This window comes from Sciurus carolinensis, chromosome 12, assembly GCF_902686445.1.
Source record: "Sciurus carolinensis chromosome 12, mSciCar1.2, whole genome shotgun sequence".
NCBI lineage: Eukaryota > Metazoa > Chordata > Mammalia > Rodentia > Sciuridae > Sciurus > Sciurus carolinensis.
The window spans coordinates 103,772,828-103,791,861 of NC_062224.1; the positions used below are offsets into that span (position 1 = coordinate 103,772,828).

At 46.2% G+C, this 19,034-nt stretch overlaps 1 protein-coding gene across 1 annotated transcript; it reads left to right on the forward strand.

The window, feature by feature from the left end:
- Positions 1 to 956: 956 nt before the first annotated feature.
- On the forward strand, positions 957 to 11,440 carry Znf648 (zinc finger protein 648). Its single transcript, XM_047519989.1, has 2 exons — positions 957 to 1,017; positions 9,693 to 11,440. The coding sequence occupies exons 1-2, from the start codon at positions 957 to 959 to the stop codon at positions 11,438 to 11,440; spliced, it is 1,809 nt and encodes a 602-aa protein (XP_047375945.1).
- The last annotated feature ends 7,594 nt before the right edge of the window (positions 11,441 to 19,034 follow it).

The following is a 19,034-nucleotide window of genomic DNA, read 5'->3' on the forward strand; positions in this document are numbered from 1 at the left end:
ACAGAGGCAGCTGTGAGCCTGCAGGAGAGTTCTGGGCTCCTCAGTGATGCCATTTCTCCTGGTGACAAAGGACACAGGGCTCTGTGCTCAGGGTCCCTGCCATCACTTACTGTTCCTCCTCTCCTGAAGGGGAAAAAAAAAGAGGAAAACAGACAACGCTAGGTTCCTCAGAGCAGTCCTGCCTAGGGCCATCAACCTCCGCCCCTCCTCCACTGGCTGGAGCCCCTGGGGTAAGAAGGAGTTTCTGTCTCTGAGTGGATGCGCTTTCACCCTATGGGGCCCAGCCATTTCCAGACTGTGGACACCTTTTATTCTATATGCAAGATTTTGTTTCTATATGCACAAGAATGTAATTTGTTTCTTTGCCATTTTCAAATGTGATGGCATAAAGCCATGCAAAATGCTCTTAGATGTTTACACCTGACTTATAGTACTGTTTGTGTCTTTATACCTGCCCCACTCCCCCTCCCTGTTGGATTTGCCAGAGGTTTGCATGGTCTTTCCAAAGCATAGACGCGCTCACTGGACCAGGCCCGGTTCAACCCTGGCCAGGAGAATCCACGCGTTCAGAAGAATTCTGCATTCCAGCGGCCCTACAGGGAATTTATTTCAAGAAACCTGGCTTCACACCCCTGGCCAGAGCACTAGGAAGAGAGGCCCTCTCTGGTTCTGCTCAGTGCAGCAGTTGAAGAGGAAAGGGGAGGCGTGTTTTTATGGAAACCTCAACTGCCTTTCCTCCTCTCCTGTGAATCACCTCTGTGTTCAGGCAGCTGAGACAGCTGCACGGAAAGGCGTGTGTGTGTGTGTGTGTGTGTGTGTGTGTGTGTGTGTGTGTTGGGGGCCTTGGAAAGAAAAGGCCCCTTGTACCCTGGCCAACACCTGGAGATGGTGTGACCTGGGAGAACAAGAAGCCAGGAGCTCCCAGCAGCTCCACAGAAGCCAGAATTACAGCGGCAATGCTCGTGCGAGCCACAGGGGGAGCCCGAGAGCCTCCCTTGCTGCGGTGCCTCCAGCAAGGTGAGTGGGGACTAGGGAAAATGGTGTGGAAGGAATCCTGATCGTTGCGAGGCCGCTGCTCTCCTCTTCTTTGCTGAGCAAACTCAAAACTCATCCTTTGAGGCCAATTCAAGAGTTACCTCTTTGGAGAACACTTTCCAAAAGCCCAGACAAAGCCCTTTTCTCCTTCTTGCTGCCAGCCAGCATTGCCTGCACAGGGCAGAACTCTCTGCAGATGGCTCTGAATCTCTAGCACACTGTGAAGCCCTGCAAAGCAAGACATGGCCTGGATCCTTTGCGACCCGACAGCTCAGGCTCTGGTTTCTTCCTGGTGTGCTTGGGATTCGTGCTTCAGAGTCATGCAGGGAGTTGGTAAAAGGCAGATTCTAGTACCATCTGGATCATCTGGTGGTGTGGCTCTGAAATCTTCATCCTTAACCAGGTCCCCAGGTTATGCTTTGTGCACATCAGGGTTGATACAAAATACAGTGCTTTCAAATATTCTTGACCAAGAATCAAAGCAATCCAGAATATGGAATAAAATTTCCATTATAACTCCCCATATATTATATGTATATGAAACTAAAACAAAAATACATAAAACAATAAGTTTCCAGGATATGTGTGAGACACTTTGATATAATCTATTCTATTATAAAAAGAACATTGGTTGCAGTCACTAAAAGTGATTCCCTGTCCTGTTTGTAGGTTGTAATCATCTTACAGTTTGAAATCATCAACATAAAGAAGTTCAACAAATGTTCAATGAATGAATAAATGAATGATGAAGCAAATAAACAGATACTCGTATTTCAACCTCTGTGAAACATAGAGATTCTATCAAATAATTTCTAAGATCTCCTCGTTTTAAAGTTCTGAGATCTGATGCTCTTTAAATTTTTCAATTTCCAATCATTGTGCCATGCCCCGGGGCTGTGATAATCCTCAATGAAAGGGATCACCAAAAGGAATCCTCAGTTAAAAGGATTCCTGCTGATGTAAGAGATCAGAGGGTTCTGTTTTGATTTGTTCATTAACTAAAGTGATGTAGCATCTTCCCTTCTAACCTCAGAACTTCCATCCGTAAATCTGGAAGGACAGTAAAGACAGAAGCTAAAGTATAGAAGATTTCCAAAAGTCTCTTCTGTGGTGGTTCTTTCTTCATTTTCTATTAAGTCCCAAGCTTGAGGTGAAATATGGAGGAGCAGAGGCCCAATGTCTCTCTGGCCTGGAAAGATATGCTTTCCCTGGGCCAAGGACATGTGCTGCTATGCTCACAGAGAAGGTGAGCCTTCAGCCTTGTGTACCTGGGGGCTCTAGAGACTTCAGAGGTGCCCTTCCACTCCTTGCAGCTTCTCCTCCCATAGCAGGGGCCAGCAGCTCTAGTGGTCATTTGAGAGGGCCACTACTGTATGGTGTGTGTCTTGAGGAGCTTATAGGTTAGTCTTGGAGCTCACCAAGAGGTTCCAGTGGGACTTGATTAGAGTTCATTAATTGTGCGTGGTCTTGGACTAGCTTTAGGAGAAATTTCAGGGGAGACCAGAGGTGGTGTTGTTTCCTGCTTTGACTGGAGGCAGAGATGAGCCCCTAACCTAAACTATTTTTATTAACTCATTCATTGCCTATCCTTTGAACATTACAAAGTACTTCATGAAATCCCCGTAACTCTGAAGATTACTAACCATAATTTACAGATAAAGAAACTAAGGCATAGAAGCATTAGGGAGGTCACCTGCTGTCACATAAAAAGTGGCAGAAACAGATTTATCCAAGTACCCTTATACAGAGCACACACAGTCAGGTTGCTGTGTAGCCATCACCAGGGCAGGTGGTGTGGACTTGGGAAGGGGGAGGCCTTCTGTGTGGCACTGGGCTATAGGAGGAGTCAAGGCACTTCCTATCATCCTGTCTAGAGGGTCAATCTACCACTTCTGTCATTTATTGGCATATGTGCCAAGCACCACACACTGTGAAGGACCAGGTTTACTACGTCACTGCTCTGGGAGTGTTGCTAGTTTTCCCCAAAAATGCCACTTGGCCAGTCTCTAAGTGAGAATGTTTGGGGCAAGGAGGCCAGAACCAGAGCCAGAAGGACATCACCCCATTGGAAACAAAGTAGCCAGCATTATGGAGGAACAGGGATGAGGCAAAGGCATCTGCAAGCTCCCACCAGCTCTAGGACAAAAATTAGGGTTATGATTCATTAAAAAAATCACTGTAGAGCTAACACTCAGATAAATGCTTTAAACACATGGCTTCAGGTAATTTTTCACAACAACCCTGATATTATTCCCATTTTACTATTGTGATTAGAGTGGGGGTCATCCTAGGCTCAGAAAGTTAATTGACCAAGGTCAAGATCAAGCAGAACTGGGATTGAAAGCCAAGTGTATCTTACTCAAAACTGTGAGTCCTCTTTCACCTACAATTTTATTTTTGCACGTGTACTCTTATTCAACAAAGTTCAATGCCTGAGAGAAGAACAATATTTAAAGGGTCTCTACCATGCATAGGTCACTTAAGTGGCTCTAAGAATCTTCTTTAAGGATCATGAAGGGCCAAGACATGAAGTAGATGGTATGGTACCTCACCAGCTGTCCCCAGCATTTGAAAGCAACTCAACCAGGACCCGGTGCTGATGCCTGACAACAGAGCCTGGGGAAGAACTATGGGGAACGGGGCCTGGGCTCAGAACTTTATCCACAGAACTGGGAAAACTTCTCAAAGTTCCCTTGGAATCACAGTACAATCCAATGTCAGATGTACCACGTTTGCAAACAGCAAGGGGCCAAAGGCATCCTTCAGGATGGAGGGCCGGTGTGCCCAATTCTCCACCCATGTCACTCAACTCCAGCTATCCAGCCTGTGTTTTTGACAGGCACCACTGAGCTCAGGCACTGTGGCTAGCAAGAGGCTGGTAACCCTCCTCCTCTCTGGCCCCTTGTGCTCCTCCCTCAATCTCTCCTTGTTCCCTACTTTCCAGACAGACAGGAAGTCAGAACCTTCTTTTCACCACTTCCAACTACAACAGCTCAAGGGAAATGCCAGATTTTTAAAAAGCAGACTTAAGACAAATTAAGATAACACCTTCCCTGTTTCCATACCTAAGGGATTGGACAGAATGATATGGATTCTAGAAGTTCTTAAAAGAAAGAAAAAGATATGGCTTGAGGAAAGGCCCTTTAACTCTCCATGCCTGGTGGTCTTTACAGTGACTGTTATAAAGATTAAATAAGACTGTGAATGTGCTTATACTGTCAAAAGGGAAAAGGACTCAGGAAATGAAAGGGATTCCAGAATTCTGTCATAAAGCCTGCTCAGCCCCCAGTGTGCAACATTAGTATAATGAAGAATCATATGCTGGAAAGGAGCATGAGACTTCCAAACAGGATTTTAAAGATGGCAGAGGGGCATCTCTGGAAGGTGACCCAAGGGCATAAGGAGTTCCCATTATCTCTTCAAGTAGGTAGCATCCAGGCCAGTCCTGCTCCCATATACCACAAGGTGATCTGCCCCATCCCAAAGAGATAGTGACACCAGCATGCTTTGAACACCAAGCCACGTGAGCAATTTAACATGGAGACCCTGTAGCATCTAGTAACTAGTCAGTTGTTATTGTTTCCAGAAAGATAGTGTGAAGCTAATTAGGTTGTCAAGGCTGATGAGAATGGACAGGATTTGTGAGAACCATCTCTTGGGCAGCTGAGTGACTGCACAGACCATACACACATGGTCACACAGCCTTTGGTGGAGAGACTAAGGGTTTCCAGGAGAGAATGAGGGCAGAGTCAGGCACAGATCAAGCATGCAGGCTCTGAAGGGACCATGTCTGGAGATCTTGTACAGTCAGGGTGAAGGGTGAAGATCCTGATATCCTGGATTCGAACTGTGGCTCCACTACATAGTAATTGTGTGTCTGTGATCTTGGATAAGGAACTTGAGCTATCTGGCCTCAGTGTTCTCAGTTTACAGATGAGGCTAACCTGGTAATGGCTGCTCCACTGGAATGTGGGGAGGATTCTTGGAGACAGTGTCGCTGTGAATTGGCTGAATGGATACCCTGCTGAGGCTGGAGTTGGGGAGAGCGCACACCCTCATCCCTCCACACACTGCTCCCCTCCACAGGCTCCCCCACCCATCTGTGGGGAAATAGCTGCTTTCTTACTGAAGACATCTCTTTACACGAGTGGGCCACATGGACCATTTTGGACAAAGCACTGGGGTGTGTTGGTGGCCCCTCGATGTTGCTGTGGGAGATGTTTTAAATATTCCCTACTCTCCTCAGCTCACACCCTCCCCCAGTGCCAACTTTTTTGAGTCATGGCCCCTTGGGAGATGGATGACTGCTAGGATCTTTTTGTCCAAACTGTGTATCCACACTTGCTGCATTCTGGATTTTATTTTAAGGGCTTAGTGAACAGCAGGATCTGAACCCTGTTTCAGATGTCTAGACTCAGAGACCAGGAGACATGTCTCAGCTACAAGCTTACTCCCTTGGAAGTCACTCCTGTAAATCCTGTAAAGGGGCAGAGAAACCTGCTTGTCTAATCACACTGAGAAAATTGCTTTTCAGAGTAATGTCCGGGTGTCAGTATTCCTGTGAGAGTTGTAGCCCTAACAGGGCCATGGGATAGAAAAGGAGCCCTAGGTTTCATGTCATCCCAAAAAACAACACTGACATCAATACCAGCAATGAAGTCAGCTAACTGGGCACTTAATATGTTCTAGATGCCAGGCTAAGTTCCTCACGTGCATTATCTTATTTAATTCTCCCAAGACCTTCAGGATGGTGATACTACACATCTTGCAGATGAGGAGTTGAGGCACACAGAGATTAAGTAACTTGCCCAACGTCATGCGAATAGTGAGTGGTAAGATTCAAAACCAGACCCAGAACCTTGCTGTCAACCAATAAAATTCTGGCCACCTAGTGACATCACAGGTACCACACTCCTATCTCCTATTAGGGTGAGTGTCAGAATGAACACTCTTCAAAATGATCCTATGTGGAACTAACGCTTGAAAGATGAAGAGAGGTCCCAGGCAGGCCGGGCGTCTGTATGAATAAGGACAGACACTATTTCCTTGTACCCCAGCTAAGCAGTCAGGGCATCTTTGAGACAGGGACTGGACCACTGCTAAGAACTGCAGGACCCTATTCCCCGCTCAACCCACAGCTCTGCAGAAGGTAGGTAGTGGAACCTGGAAAGCGATATTAAAGGGTCTCAGTGATGTTCTGGCTCCCAGGGAAGGAAAGACAGGCACCCCAGATGCTGACCTGTGACAAGTGGCCCAAGAGCACACCAGGAGAGGAGTGAAGGATGGACAGCTTGCTCTGTGGGAAGAAGGAGTGAGAGTGAACCGGAGGCATAGGGCCACCTGCAGGAGGACTGAGCAACCTTCTAGGGAGGGAGGAGGAGGGAGGAATGCTGGCTCAGGCTGGGAGGAAAGGCGGGAGCAGAGTGAAGCTGAGGATCGGTTCAGGCAGTGAGAGGGCAGCCCCACTGTATTTCCCAGGCTGCTCTCTGGGATGCGGGCAGGAAGGTTGAGTGTATTACACTGGCCCCACCTCCCGAGGCTCTCTGCAGCTGCTGGACTGGACACAAAAGCCTGAGAGACAGAGACACCATCTCTGCTAATTTGTACCAAACTCTGGCTCCTGTTGCTGAGAGACCACATGTGACAAAAGCCAGGGCAGGGGGCGCCCACGTCACTGTCTGCATTTTCCAGGTAAGCAACTGTTTGTGTCCCAGCCAGAAGTGAAGAGCAAGGCTTGAAGGCAGTGGGCAGAGGAGAAAGTGGGAGGTGGCTGCCCCGGGATGGACGTAGCACAGTCTGGAAGGGGCCAAGCAGAGGGGCAGGGGCCAAAAGCTAGGACAAGCCTGGGGCAGGCTTCTGCACAGTGTCCACGTCTGAGGTGGGGGAGCTGGAGGCTGCACCAGCTCCACTGCTGGCTGTGGGCGAAATTCCAGGAAAGGGCTGAGTTCTGACAGCCTCAGGGGGCCGGCACATCTGGAGAGCAGAGGGGCCAGCTACCCCAGAGCATCACCGTTCCTCTTCCTGACCAGGTATATTTATGCAGCCTTTGCCAGAAAAATCCCACTCTGGGCCCCTGCCCTCCTCCTAGTCTTCTGGATGGTGGAGAGAGAACCTGTGGCAAGTACAGAAGGGAGAAAGCAAGATCTATGTCTTCACTGGGGCCATGGCTTCCGTCAGAGGAGGGACCCCTGATCTGAAAAGGCAATCTCCCGTCAGCCTCCTGAGAGGGGTTAGTTGAAGGCTGTGTGCTGCCCTGAGGAGGTTCCTCCATGGGACAGAGGCAGGGAATAAGTCACAGGCCGTGAAGAACAGGGTACGTGTGTGCTGGGTGTGGGGTGGGGAGAGGGTGACGCAAGCATCTGTGGAACAGTGCCACAGGAACAGGCACGGTGTGTCACAGAGGGAGGAAGAGACCTCGGAAATCTGTTGCACACAAATCCCTTTGCTGTCCCTGCTGGGGACCACAGCTCCTGATCAAGCATGCTAGTTTGTGTAATTCATATAAAGTTGGCTGGTCTTGTGTCCCCTTTATGAATGACACACATGCATGTATGCACCTCTCCTCTCTGAGAGCCACTATGATACAACTATGTCAAACTTGGTTTCCTGTCAAAAGGATGCCAGGCACACCCTGACATGTTATGGGGATAGAGCATCAAGGTAAGAGGAGTGGCCCAGGGCTCAGGGGACACAGGAACATGAGACCTGGAACCCAGTCATGACCGCAATATGTCCTCCTCCATTTGTGACTTCTGTGCCCAGAGTAGAAAGTGAGGATTCCTCCCCTCTGCTCCCCACTCCGTACACTCAGCAAGTGTGCGGTGAGCGGGCAGGAATGGGGGAGGGAGGTTGACGAGATGGGACGCATAATAGGACACACCAGTGAGAGGGCAGGGGAAGCTGAGGGAGGCAAAGCAGGAGCTTGCAGAGGTAAACACTCGGTGACTAACACTCCTGACCACCCCAGGCAGCAGTGTCTGCAGCATGTGTCCTGGCTCTGACTGTCGGCCCTGGCTTCTCTCCCCCGAGAAGGGCAATCTGGGTCAATGAGAGCAGGGAGGAACCCCGCAGTGGGGCCTTGCAGCCAGCATCCCTTGGCCCTGGAAACACAAGGGGCTTTGATGCCTGCAGAGAGCAGCGCTCTTCCCCCCAGGATGCTGTGGCCACTCTTGGCAGGGCCCAAGCCCAGGGCAGGCTCAGTCTGGAGGCCACAGCTGGGAGGTACTATGGCTCTGCAGGTCTTAGCATAACGGCCTTGAAATTAGAAAGAAATTAGAGGGCTGCTGTCTGTGAGCTGTGTGGCCTTGAGCAGACAAGCCTCAGTATCCTTTCCTGTAAAATGGAAAGAATAATATAATAGCCTCTACCTTACAGGTTCTAAGCATGTTTGCAAAGTGTTCAACGTAGTTCCTGGTTCCTAAGGTGTGCCCAGAAAAACGGGAACTGTTAATACTAATGCCTCTGAGATTCTCAGAAGGTTCCCTCCAGACCAAAGCAAACTCAGCCCTCTGTCAGGAACTCACCTCCCTGGAAGGCCCTCAGAAGCCTGCCTCTCACTCCAGCAATTCCTGTTAAATGTGTCACTCACAAAAGCGACGCTTATTAACCAACCCTTGGCAGGCTTTCCCTGTGTCTTCAAGCTAAAATAAAATCAGTTTGAAAATAAAACCCAGATGGCTCCGGTGTCTCATACTTGCTGTCAAAACCTTTAGACTGTGCTGCTCAAGTTGGGGAACACGCACCCTGGGCCGTGTGAGAGTGTGCCAGGGCACCTGATGCATGCGGCACATGGGACACACTTGGGGGAAGGTTAAACATTTCAACTGAAGGTAACTTAGACACTTTTCCACTGATGTTTATATATGGCATCGAGTGTAAATTCCCAAGGACGTTTAAGACAAAGCATTATTTCTGAGAGTTCACGCTCTCTGTGGGCATCTGGGTGTTTATGTTCACACTCCCTGGCCGTCAGGGGTCTTCACTGCAGACTCAGAAGCCCTGTGAGGGGCAGTGAGGGGCAGCTGGTATCTTTTTGGGAACCCACCTGGTTCCCGTTCTCCTAGGGGGCTACTCCTTGTCTTCAGAGGAGGTGACCTACATAGCCCTGGGAGGGAGCCCTAGCTGACACCTTCAGGAGACAGCACCTTGTCTTCAGAGGAGGTGACCTACCTAGCCCTGGGAGGTAGCTCGAGCTGACAACTTCACGAGACAGCACCTTGGCATTTCTGTCAGGGACAACTTGGTGTTCAGGTTCCGACAGGGGAACAAGGTCAGAGTGCCTGAGGATGCCAGAGCTTGCTTCCTGCCTTCTCAACCAGCCTTCCTAATGCCCACAAAGGACCTGTTTGGCTAGCATTTGAGGTGCGAGCACCCCGGCAGAGCAGGGCACAGCTGGCACCCAGCAGAAGTTCTCTACTCCCGACCATTCTTGACAGCATGGGCATCTGGGACTTCTAGAAAGTGGGATTTCCAAAGGGAACAGGGAATACCATGGCATTTTCAGCAGAGCCCAGCTCCCCCTGCCCCTGGTGAGGCTCAGCAACACAACTGGCAAGGTTGCCAGTTGGAAACTGAGCTATCGTGAGAACCTGTCCCACTGGTCATGAAAGTCTAAGTACATTCTTTGTGATTTCCTCTCCACACCTCCCTTTTTGCAGGTATCCTGAGCCAAGTAAAGGTTCTTCCCTGGAGGAGCAGGCAACAGAAGCTCCTGCTACACAACATGGAGTCCCAGGACAGGTGGGGCAAGGGGTCCCTTGGCAGCTTGACTCATGGCAACCAAATGTTGAGCATGAACTTAAAGAGTGAAGATGAGGATGGTGGGGAGGCAGGAGACACAGGGGACACTAGTGAGCTGGCCCCTCCAAGGGGCAGCTCCCCAGTAACTCACCATTATCCTGACTTGCAGTGGCAGAGTCCATCATGCAAGGAGGAAGAGACATTCTCTGATCCTGTTAGTGCTGGGGACATGGGGGACAAACCTATAGAGATGCCTGGAAAGACCAGCTGGGAAAGAGAGGAGTCAAAGATTCCTCCGACTCAGGAGTCTCCAGAAGCAGGCACAGCTCTGGGTGCCCCTCCTAGGGACCTCCACTCACACAAGTTGCTAGGTCGTTTGCAATCTCCTAAAGACTCACTACCTGTGGGCGACGATGGAGTCTCCCAGGCAAACCAGGACACATCGTTGGACGTCCCATCCAGCTTCCTGGACACTGGAGAGTATTTCTGTGCACCAAAAGGTGTAGACACATCTCCAGACAACTCCTCTCCTGAGTGCTTCCCCGGAACAGGTAGCAGTTGGGACCTCCCCACGCAGGACACACACACAGCGGACCAGGGATCAGCCACTCCAGCCTGTCTGGCAATAGCAGTGTTGGCAAAAGCGCGGAGCAGCAGAAAAGGCCAGAACGCAGCTGTTGAGTCAGACCTTGGGCAGGCGGAGGGGCATCCCTACAAATGCCTGGGGGGCGGCGAGGCCCTCCAGAAGCCCCGAGAACTGTCGGGCGCTGCAGGACACGGCAGCGCCAAGCCCTACTCGTGTGAGCTGTGCGGAAAGACCTACTCCCACCGGGGCACGCTCCAGCAGCACCGGCGCCTGCACACTGGCGAGCGGCCTTACCGGTGCCCCTTCTGCGACAAGGCCTACACCTGGTCCTCGGACCACCGCAAGCACATCCGCACCCACACCGGTGAGAAGCCCTACCCATGCCAAGACTGCGGCAAGGCCTTCGTGCGCTCCTCGGACCTGCGCAAGCACCAGCGCAACATGCACAGCAACAATAAGCCCTTCCCGTGCTCCGAGTGCGGCCTGACCTTCAACAAGCCGCTGTCGCTGCTGCGCCATCAGCGCACGCACCTGGGCGCCAAGCCCTTCCGCTGCTCCGCCTGTGACCGGGAGTTCGCGGTGGCCAGCCGCATGGTGGAGCATCAGCGCGTGCACTCAGGCGAGCGGCCCTTCCCTTGCCCCACCTGCGGCAAGTGCTTCACCAAATCCTCCAACCTGTACGAGCACCAGACACTGCACACAGGTCAGAGGCCCTTCAAGTGCGCAGACTGCGGCGTGGCCTTCGCGCAGCCCTCGCGCCTCGTGCGCCACCAGCGCATCCACACTGGTGAGAGGCCCTTCCCTTGCACACAGTGTGGCCAGGCCTTTGCTCGTTCCTCCACCCTGAAGAGGCACCAACAGATTCACTCTGGAGAGAAGGGTTTCCTGTGTGCCGAGTGCGGCAGGGCATTCCGCATCGCCTCAGAGCTGGCTCAGCACATCCGGATGCACAATGGGGAGAGGCCCTACCAGTGTGAGGACTGTGGTCAGGCCTTCACCCGTTCCAACCACCTCCAGCGACACCGAGCCAAGCACGACACCTGCAAAAAGGAGGCCATCCCTTCCTCCTCTGATGAGTGAGGTCTCCATTGGCTTTGGGAGGCAGACACCGTGAACCTCACTGCTTGGAGCTCCCCCTCAGGGCCCCACTTATATGGGGCCTCACTGGTCAGCCTTCTCCCAGGGGTTGCTGGTCACAGGGTGGTCTGTCCACTTTACGTATTTTATTTGTTGTCATAGAAAGGAGACACAAGGATAACTCCCAGGTGTGAGTTCACACCTGTCTTCCGTGCTCAGCAGCCAGATGCACCGTGAAAAGGGTGAAATGAAGAGTAGGAGATGGTCAGGAGCCAAGTTCCTTGGGTCCGAGGACCTCGATCAATCAGAAACGATTCACAGAATTATTTGCTGGGCACTGTGAGGACCCCAGGATTACAGAGAGGAAAAAGGATTGCCCTGTCCTGCCCTCAGAGCCATATGCAAACACTGAGAAGGCATGTGTGGTTTTTACATAAATAAAGGAATCCCCAGAGTGACCCCTGTGATGGGCTCTTCTAAAGAACAAAGCCTACCTGGGGTATCTGAATCTCATATAGACATCCCAGCACCGACCTTTCAGTTCACTGATGAAATGACTTTACCTTTGGGAAAAGTCGCTATGAGTTTTGACTTTGAAGTGGAGAAGGCTTTACCTTAAAGGGGTTGGGGGCTGGGATATGTCCTACCTTTAAGGATCAATTATCCCAGGAGTTTAGCACAGCCTGCATCCCACCCACAAAATTCATATGTGCATCTTCTCTGTCTACCTCTTTTTCTGTTCATATCTTGCAAGTTTAATCATACGTAATATTTGCAGAGGAATTGGCCCATTTACAGGGAAGCACAGAATTCCTCCAGATAGGCTGAACTGACTCACGAAAACTTGGCTTCATTTAAATTTGCCTGGATCTTTAGCTCTGATTCAAAGTAAATAAAGCATCCTTTGCCCAAGTGCCTGTTGGCTTGTCTGTATTGGTTTCAAAGTCATTAAAACCAGGTATGAACGTCTACATGACTCACCATTGTCTTCTAATGAGCTTATTCAAAAATCTGCATTATTAATAGCGATGTATTCATATGTATACTGACTTTTGTGAAGTCAATAGTTCTTAACTCCATAGTTCTTAGTCTGCTGGGAAGAATCTTAAGATTTCACAGTCAGCCTTTGGTGCACACAGGCAAAAGGCACTTCTAATCTTACCAAAGTGAAGTAAGATATTCCACAAGCAAGTCTAGTAATGCTCTCCTTTTATGACTGTCTTTAGTATATTCCAAAAATTGCCACCAAAATGTGCCAAATCTGAATTTCTGTTGGATTCCACCTGATTTGGACTAGGGGGCGACTGCCAAATCATGTTTTCCTGATATGTAGAAAGAAAGCAGTGTGTGTGTGTTGTGGGGGAGTAATACACATACCTGTGCCTTTTTTTTTTTTTTAATTGTAAACAAATTGGATACATGTTGTTTCTCTGTTTGTACATGGAGTCAAGGCATACCATTTGTGTAATCATAAATTTACATAGGGTAATGTTGTTTGATTCATTCTGTTATTTTTTTTCCTTCCCCCCACCCCTCCCACCCCTCTTTTCCCTCTATACAGTCCTTCCTTCCTCCATTCTTGCCACCCTCCTTAACCCTAACCCTAAACCTAACCCTAACCCTAACGCTAACCCTAACGCTAACCCCTCCCACCCCCAATTATATGTCCTCATCTGCTTATCAGCGAGATCATTCGTCCTTTGGTTTTTTTGAGATTGGTTTATCTCACTTAGCACGATATTCTCCAATTTCATCCATTTGCCTGCAAATACCATAATTTTATCATTCTTTATGGCGGAGTAATATTCCATTGTATATATATGCCACAGTTTCTTTATCCATTCATCAATTGAAGGACATCTAGGTTGGTTCCACAGTCTGGCTATGGTGAATTGAGCAGCAATGAACATTGATGTGGCTGTATCTCTGTAATATGCTGATTTTAAGTCCTTTGGGTATAGGCCAAGGAGTGGGATAGCTGGGTCAAATGGTGGTTCCATTCCAAGCTTTCTGAGGAATCTCCATACTGCTTTCCAGAGTGGCTGCACTAATTTGCAACCCCACCAGCAATGTATGAGTGTAAATTTTTCCCCACATCCTCTCCAACACCTATTGTTGCTTGTGTTCTTGATAATCGCTATTCTAATTGGGGTGAGATGGAATCTTAGGGTAGTTTTGATTTGCATTTCTCTTATTAGTAGAGATGTTGAACATTTTTTCATATATCTGTTGATTGCTTGTAGATCTTCTTCTGTGAAGTGTCTGTTCATTTCCTTAGCCCATTTGTTGATTGGATTATTTGTATTCTTGGTGTAGAGTTTTTTGAGTACTTTATATATTCTGGATATTAGCGCTCTATCTGAAGTATGATTGGCAAAGATATTCTCCCATTCTGTAGGCTCTCTCTTCACATTACTGATAGTTTCCTTTGCTGAGAGAAAGCTTTTTAGTTTGAATCTATCCCAGTTGTTGATTCTTGCTTTTATTTCTTGTGCTATGGGAGTCCTGTTAAGGAAGTCTGATCCTAAGCCGACATGTTGAAGATTTGGACCTACTTTTTCTTCTATAAGATGCAGGGTCTCTGGTCTGATTATGAGGTCCTTGATCCATTTTGAGTTGAGTTTTGTGCAGGATGAGAGATAGGGGTTTAATTTCATTCTGTTGCATATGGATTTCCAGTTTTCCCAGCACCATTTGTTGAAGTGGCTATCTTTTCTCCATTGCATATTTTTGACCCCTTTGTCTAGTATGAGAAAATTGTATTTATTTGGGTTTGTGTCCATGTCCTCTATTCTGTACCATTGATCTACCTGTCTATTTTGTACCAATACCATGCCGTTTTTGTTACTATTGCTTTGTAGTAGAGTTGAAGATCTGGTATTGTGATACCCACTGCTTCGCTCTTTCTGCTAAGGATTGCTTTAGCTATTCTGGGTTTTTTATTCTTCCAGATGAATTTCATAATTGCTTGCTCTATTTCTGTAAGGTACGTCATTGGGATTTTAATTGGAAATGCATTGAATCTGTATAGCACTTTAGGTAGTATGGCCATTTTGACAATATTAATTCTGCCTATCCAAGAACATGGGAGATCGTTCCATCTTCTAAGGTTTTCTTTAATTTCTTTCTTTAGTGTTCTGTAGTTCTCATTGTAGAGGTCTTTCACCTCTTTTGTGAGATTGATTCCCAAATATTTTATTTTTTTCAAGGTTGTGAATGGGGTAGTTGTCCTAACTTCTCTTTCTGAAGATTCATCACTTATGTATAAAAATGCATTGGATTTATGAGCATTGATCTTGTAACCTGCTACTTTAGTGAATTCACTTATGAGTTCTAAAAGTTTTCTGGTGGAATTTCCGGGTTCCTCTAAATATATAATCATGTCATCAGCGAACAGGGATAGTTTGAGTTCTTCTTTTCCTATTCTTATCCCTTTAATTTCTTTGGTTTGTCTAATTGTTCTGGCTAGAGTTTCAAGGACGATGTTGAATAGAAGTGGTGAAAGAGGGCATCCCTGCCTTGTTCCAGTTTTTAGGGGGAATGCTTTCAGTTTTTCACCATTTAGAATGATATTGGCCATGGGCTTAGCGTAGATGGCCTTTACAATGTTAAGGAATGTTCCCACTACCCCAATTTTTTCTAGTGTTTTGAGCATGAAGGGATGCTGTATTTTATTGAATGCTTTTTCTGCATCTATTGAAATAATCATGTGATTCTTAACTTTAAGTCTGTTGATATGGTGAATGACATTTATTGATTTCCGGATTTTGAACCAACCTTGCATCCCTGGAATAAAACCCACTTGATCATGTGCACTATCTTTTTAATATATTTTTGTATGAGATTTGCTCAAATTTTGTTGAGAATTTTTGCGTCGATGTTCATTAAGGATATTGGTCTGAAATTTTCTTTCCTCGATGTGTCTCTGTCTGGTTTAGGTATCAGGGTGATATTGGCTTCATAGAATGAGTTTGGGAGGGTTCCCTCCTCTTCTATTTCATGGAATAGTTTGAGGAGTATTGGAATGAGCTCTTCTTTTAATGTTTTGTAGAACTCAGCTGAGAACCCATCTGGTCCCGGACTTTTCTTTGTTGGTAGGCTTTTGATGACCTGTTCTATTTCATTGCTTGAAATTGATTTATTTAAGTTGTGACATACCTGTGCCTTGATTGAGAAAGGCGACTTCAGTAAGAGAGCTTTGGTCAAGGGCCTGGAGGGCTTGTGTTTCTCCCATAGATATAGGTACACCTGCGTGTTCACAAGACAGAGTTAGTTAAGTTCATTCTTGTCATTTATCAGTGATTCTCCAGTGATCTTGGGCTTTTGTTTCTGGAATTTCATTGCTGAAATAGGAATGATGAGAGATAATGAAGGTTTGGAGGCATTCTAACAAATGTTAGGGACTATTGGTAGAGAAGTCACAAGAAAGAACTTGTAAATGAACAGAGCAAAGACTAATATATTTTTTCTGGGAAATCAGTGAAATATTTGAAGACTGAAACATTATTCTTTTTGTCTGTATTCTTTTTTGAAGATGGTTGTCAGTATAAATTATGCTTATTAAAAAGTTTAGTTTGGTTCTATAATTTTTTAAAGGAGTTATCCCCCAAAACTAATTCATAAAGTGGCTGCAAGGGAATCACCTGGGCTGTTGGTTAACCATGCAACTTACTGAATCCTCACCTTGAATACTGATGCAGGTCTGCAGTGCAATATCTAGGTATGGCTTCCAGGTGGGCACACCTTTGGGAAAAGAGTGAGTATACTTCTTAATAGGCAGAAAAACTGGAATAGATTGTGCTGGGTATCTTCGGTGCGCTATACTATGTTTCCGGAATGTAAAGCGTACAGTGTACTGACTAGGCCAAAGAGAAGTTCATTAATTGTTCAGGGCTATCACATTTAAGCAAGTCTTGTTTTAAGGAAAATTGTCCCAACCAGTCTTTTCTTACATAAACTGCAAAGATTATGCTGAGTAGGTTTTGGTGGAAAAGCAATCCCATTTTGTAATCATAGGTCACAGGGTGCACAAGTGGAAGGTCATAACAATGCACAAAAGGGACAAAAGAGAAACCAACCAGTGATGAGGTAGCCTGACACAATTCTGCCCAATAGAACCTGACTGTCCAAAATGGGGGCAATTTAATCATTTATTTGGAGAAGAATCAGCACTTGAGGTCAGGATTTATAGCCTAGACTGTTGCCCCACATTATGCTGAGCTACTTTTCTGGACTTCTGTAAACCCACTCTACATTACAATAGACAATCTTATTTTCCTATTATATAATTAAAAATGAGAGAAGGGCCTTCTTTGTGACAGCATTTAAAGTATCTCTTGGGATTAATGGTGTTTCCATAATTTAGTTTGCCAATATTAATTTGTACATATATGTTTATTTATTAGGTTTCCACTTAATAAAAATTCACCTGATGTATTCACCAGAGTCTACAGTAACCATGACCCACATCCTTTAGATTATAATGAGAAGAGTCAATACTTACAGAGTACTCAGTATGTACCAGAACTATTCTAAGTGTTTTCCTAATATTAATGATTCAATTTTAAAATAAAATTATGGTGATTATTATCCCCATCTTTTTTTAAGATAAGGAAATCAAGGGACAAAGAAGTTAAGTTGTCCAAGATATCATAGCTAGAAAGTGACTGACATAGTAATGATTTGGCTCTTAGGCATGCTTGCCCCAAAGTTTGTGTTCTTAACCACAGTTTCAGCTGCCTGTCTGGTACTAAGAATATTCTGTAATTGTTGATGATATGCATTTTAAAAGCACAAAGCATTAATTAAAGAGGAAAGTTGAAACCCAGCACAGCAGAAATCATGGTGTAACTCAGGGAAGAAGACCTGCAAATTACTTAAGAACAAGTCTAGGAGAGTCTGAGTTTAGCCGGTATTAATCATTAATTCCTGGGTCAGACTGTCATTAAGCTGGTCAGAAGGAAGGTACTGGTCCCTTAAAGGCCCACCAGTGTTTCACTTCTCTGACTAAAAATATTCTGTCCCTGGGCTGCACACAAAGCAACATATCATCAAAGAATCCTGGCACTTGACATTTACACACATCTTGTAATTTCAATGCATGCACACAAAAGCTGTATTACCCTGTTATGAACACCATAGATCACCCAGGAAATCCAACAAGATCTTAAAAATATATTGTTTGGAAGAAAATGTGATGTAAAGCATCAATTTAATTGAAAGATTGCTCAACTCAGAACTAGATTAAGAACTACAAACTCAATGACCCATGAAAATATTGTCCTAAATGGAAGGACTTACCATTTCATCAAACCAGAAAAAGGTACCTGTTTCAGTTGACGGGGAAGTTCATTTTAACACCTCCACTCCCTCCCTCTTGCCTGAAACCATGCGGGTACAATTTTCCCACTGTGGTTGGATAGTACTTTTATGTCTGTTTCTCTTTTTTGTTTTTGGTCCTTACTCCTCCACTCTCAAATTGGTTCAGAGTTTCACCAACCTAGGAGTGGAGCTTAGTAGGTCAGGAACTTAGTAGATCATTTCAGTGACAGAATGAAGCTTCTACAAAACACAAATTATAGCTAAGATTAAAAGAAAAACAGACTTCTCACATAAAGCAAAGTTGTAAAGGAGGCTGAAAACAAGGAGGGAAAGGATTCCTGTTGTGGTAATTCAGATGAAGTCAAGCAGAGATGGAGGTACGGTGTGGAGATGACAGGGATTTCAGACGTGGGTCATCAGGGCTTGGTGACAGGATAGTAATAGCTATTCTTAGTGAATTCTTTTGAGGAGGAGCCGGCGGGCACTGGGCATTGAACTCAGGATGGTGTGCATGCTAGGCAATGCCTTATCTCTGAGCTACATCCCACATATCCTTCTAAAAGACAGGCTGCCTCTCTGCAACAGAAGAACATGCAGAAATCCCCTGCCTTTTGATTTATAGGTCATGATTGCTGACTTTTTATCATCCATAATTGTGGTTGTTTAAAAAATATGTGCACAAAATTTTTGACACTTGTCCCTTCAAGAAGTAGAGGCTAATTTCTTTTCCTTTTAGTGTGGGTAGGACTTAGTGACCTGGTTCTAATGAAGAGAAGGTTAGATCATAAAAGGTACTATGGCTTCCCACTTGCACTCCCTCAAACCCTGCTCATCACTTGCTCTGGGGAAGCTCACACCGTGGCATGAGCAGCCTTACAGAAGGATCCTGTGGCTAGCAACTGAGGTTTTCTGCTAACCAACAGCCACAAAGGAATCTGGTAGAATCTGAGATACCAGCTCAGGTAAGATTCCACCACCTTCATTACAGTAGAAAGACCCACACTCTCCAGAGTGTGTTTGTTGGTGTCTTTTTTTTTTTTTTTCTTAAAGAACACAGGTTGATAAACATTTTACATAAATGTTTGTCTTCGTGGGACTTATTCAATCTATCACATATTATTTGTTTATTTTCAACACTTTATAAATGTAAATGCTATTTTTCATTCATTGGTCACACAAAAACAGGCCCATATTTGGTAAAAAGGCTATGGTTTAACAACTCCAGGTTTAGAGTATGGTCCATGCAGACTGTTTAGACCCTGGCTCTGCTACCACT

Coding starts and splice junctions, on each gene's coding strand:
- Znf648 (XM_047519989.1), top strand. CDS start 957: ATGCTCGTGCGAGCCACAGGGGGAGCCCGAGAGCCTCCCTTGCTGCGG. Junction 1,018..9,692: donor GCTGCGGTGCCTCCAGCAAG/GTGAGTGGGGAC, acceptor CCCTTTTTGCAG/GTATCCTGAGCCAAGTAAAG.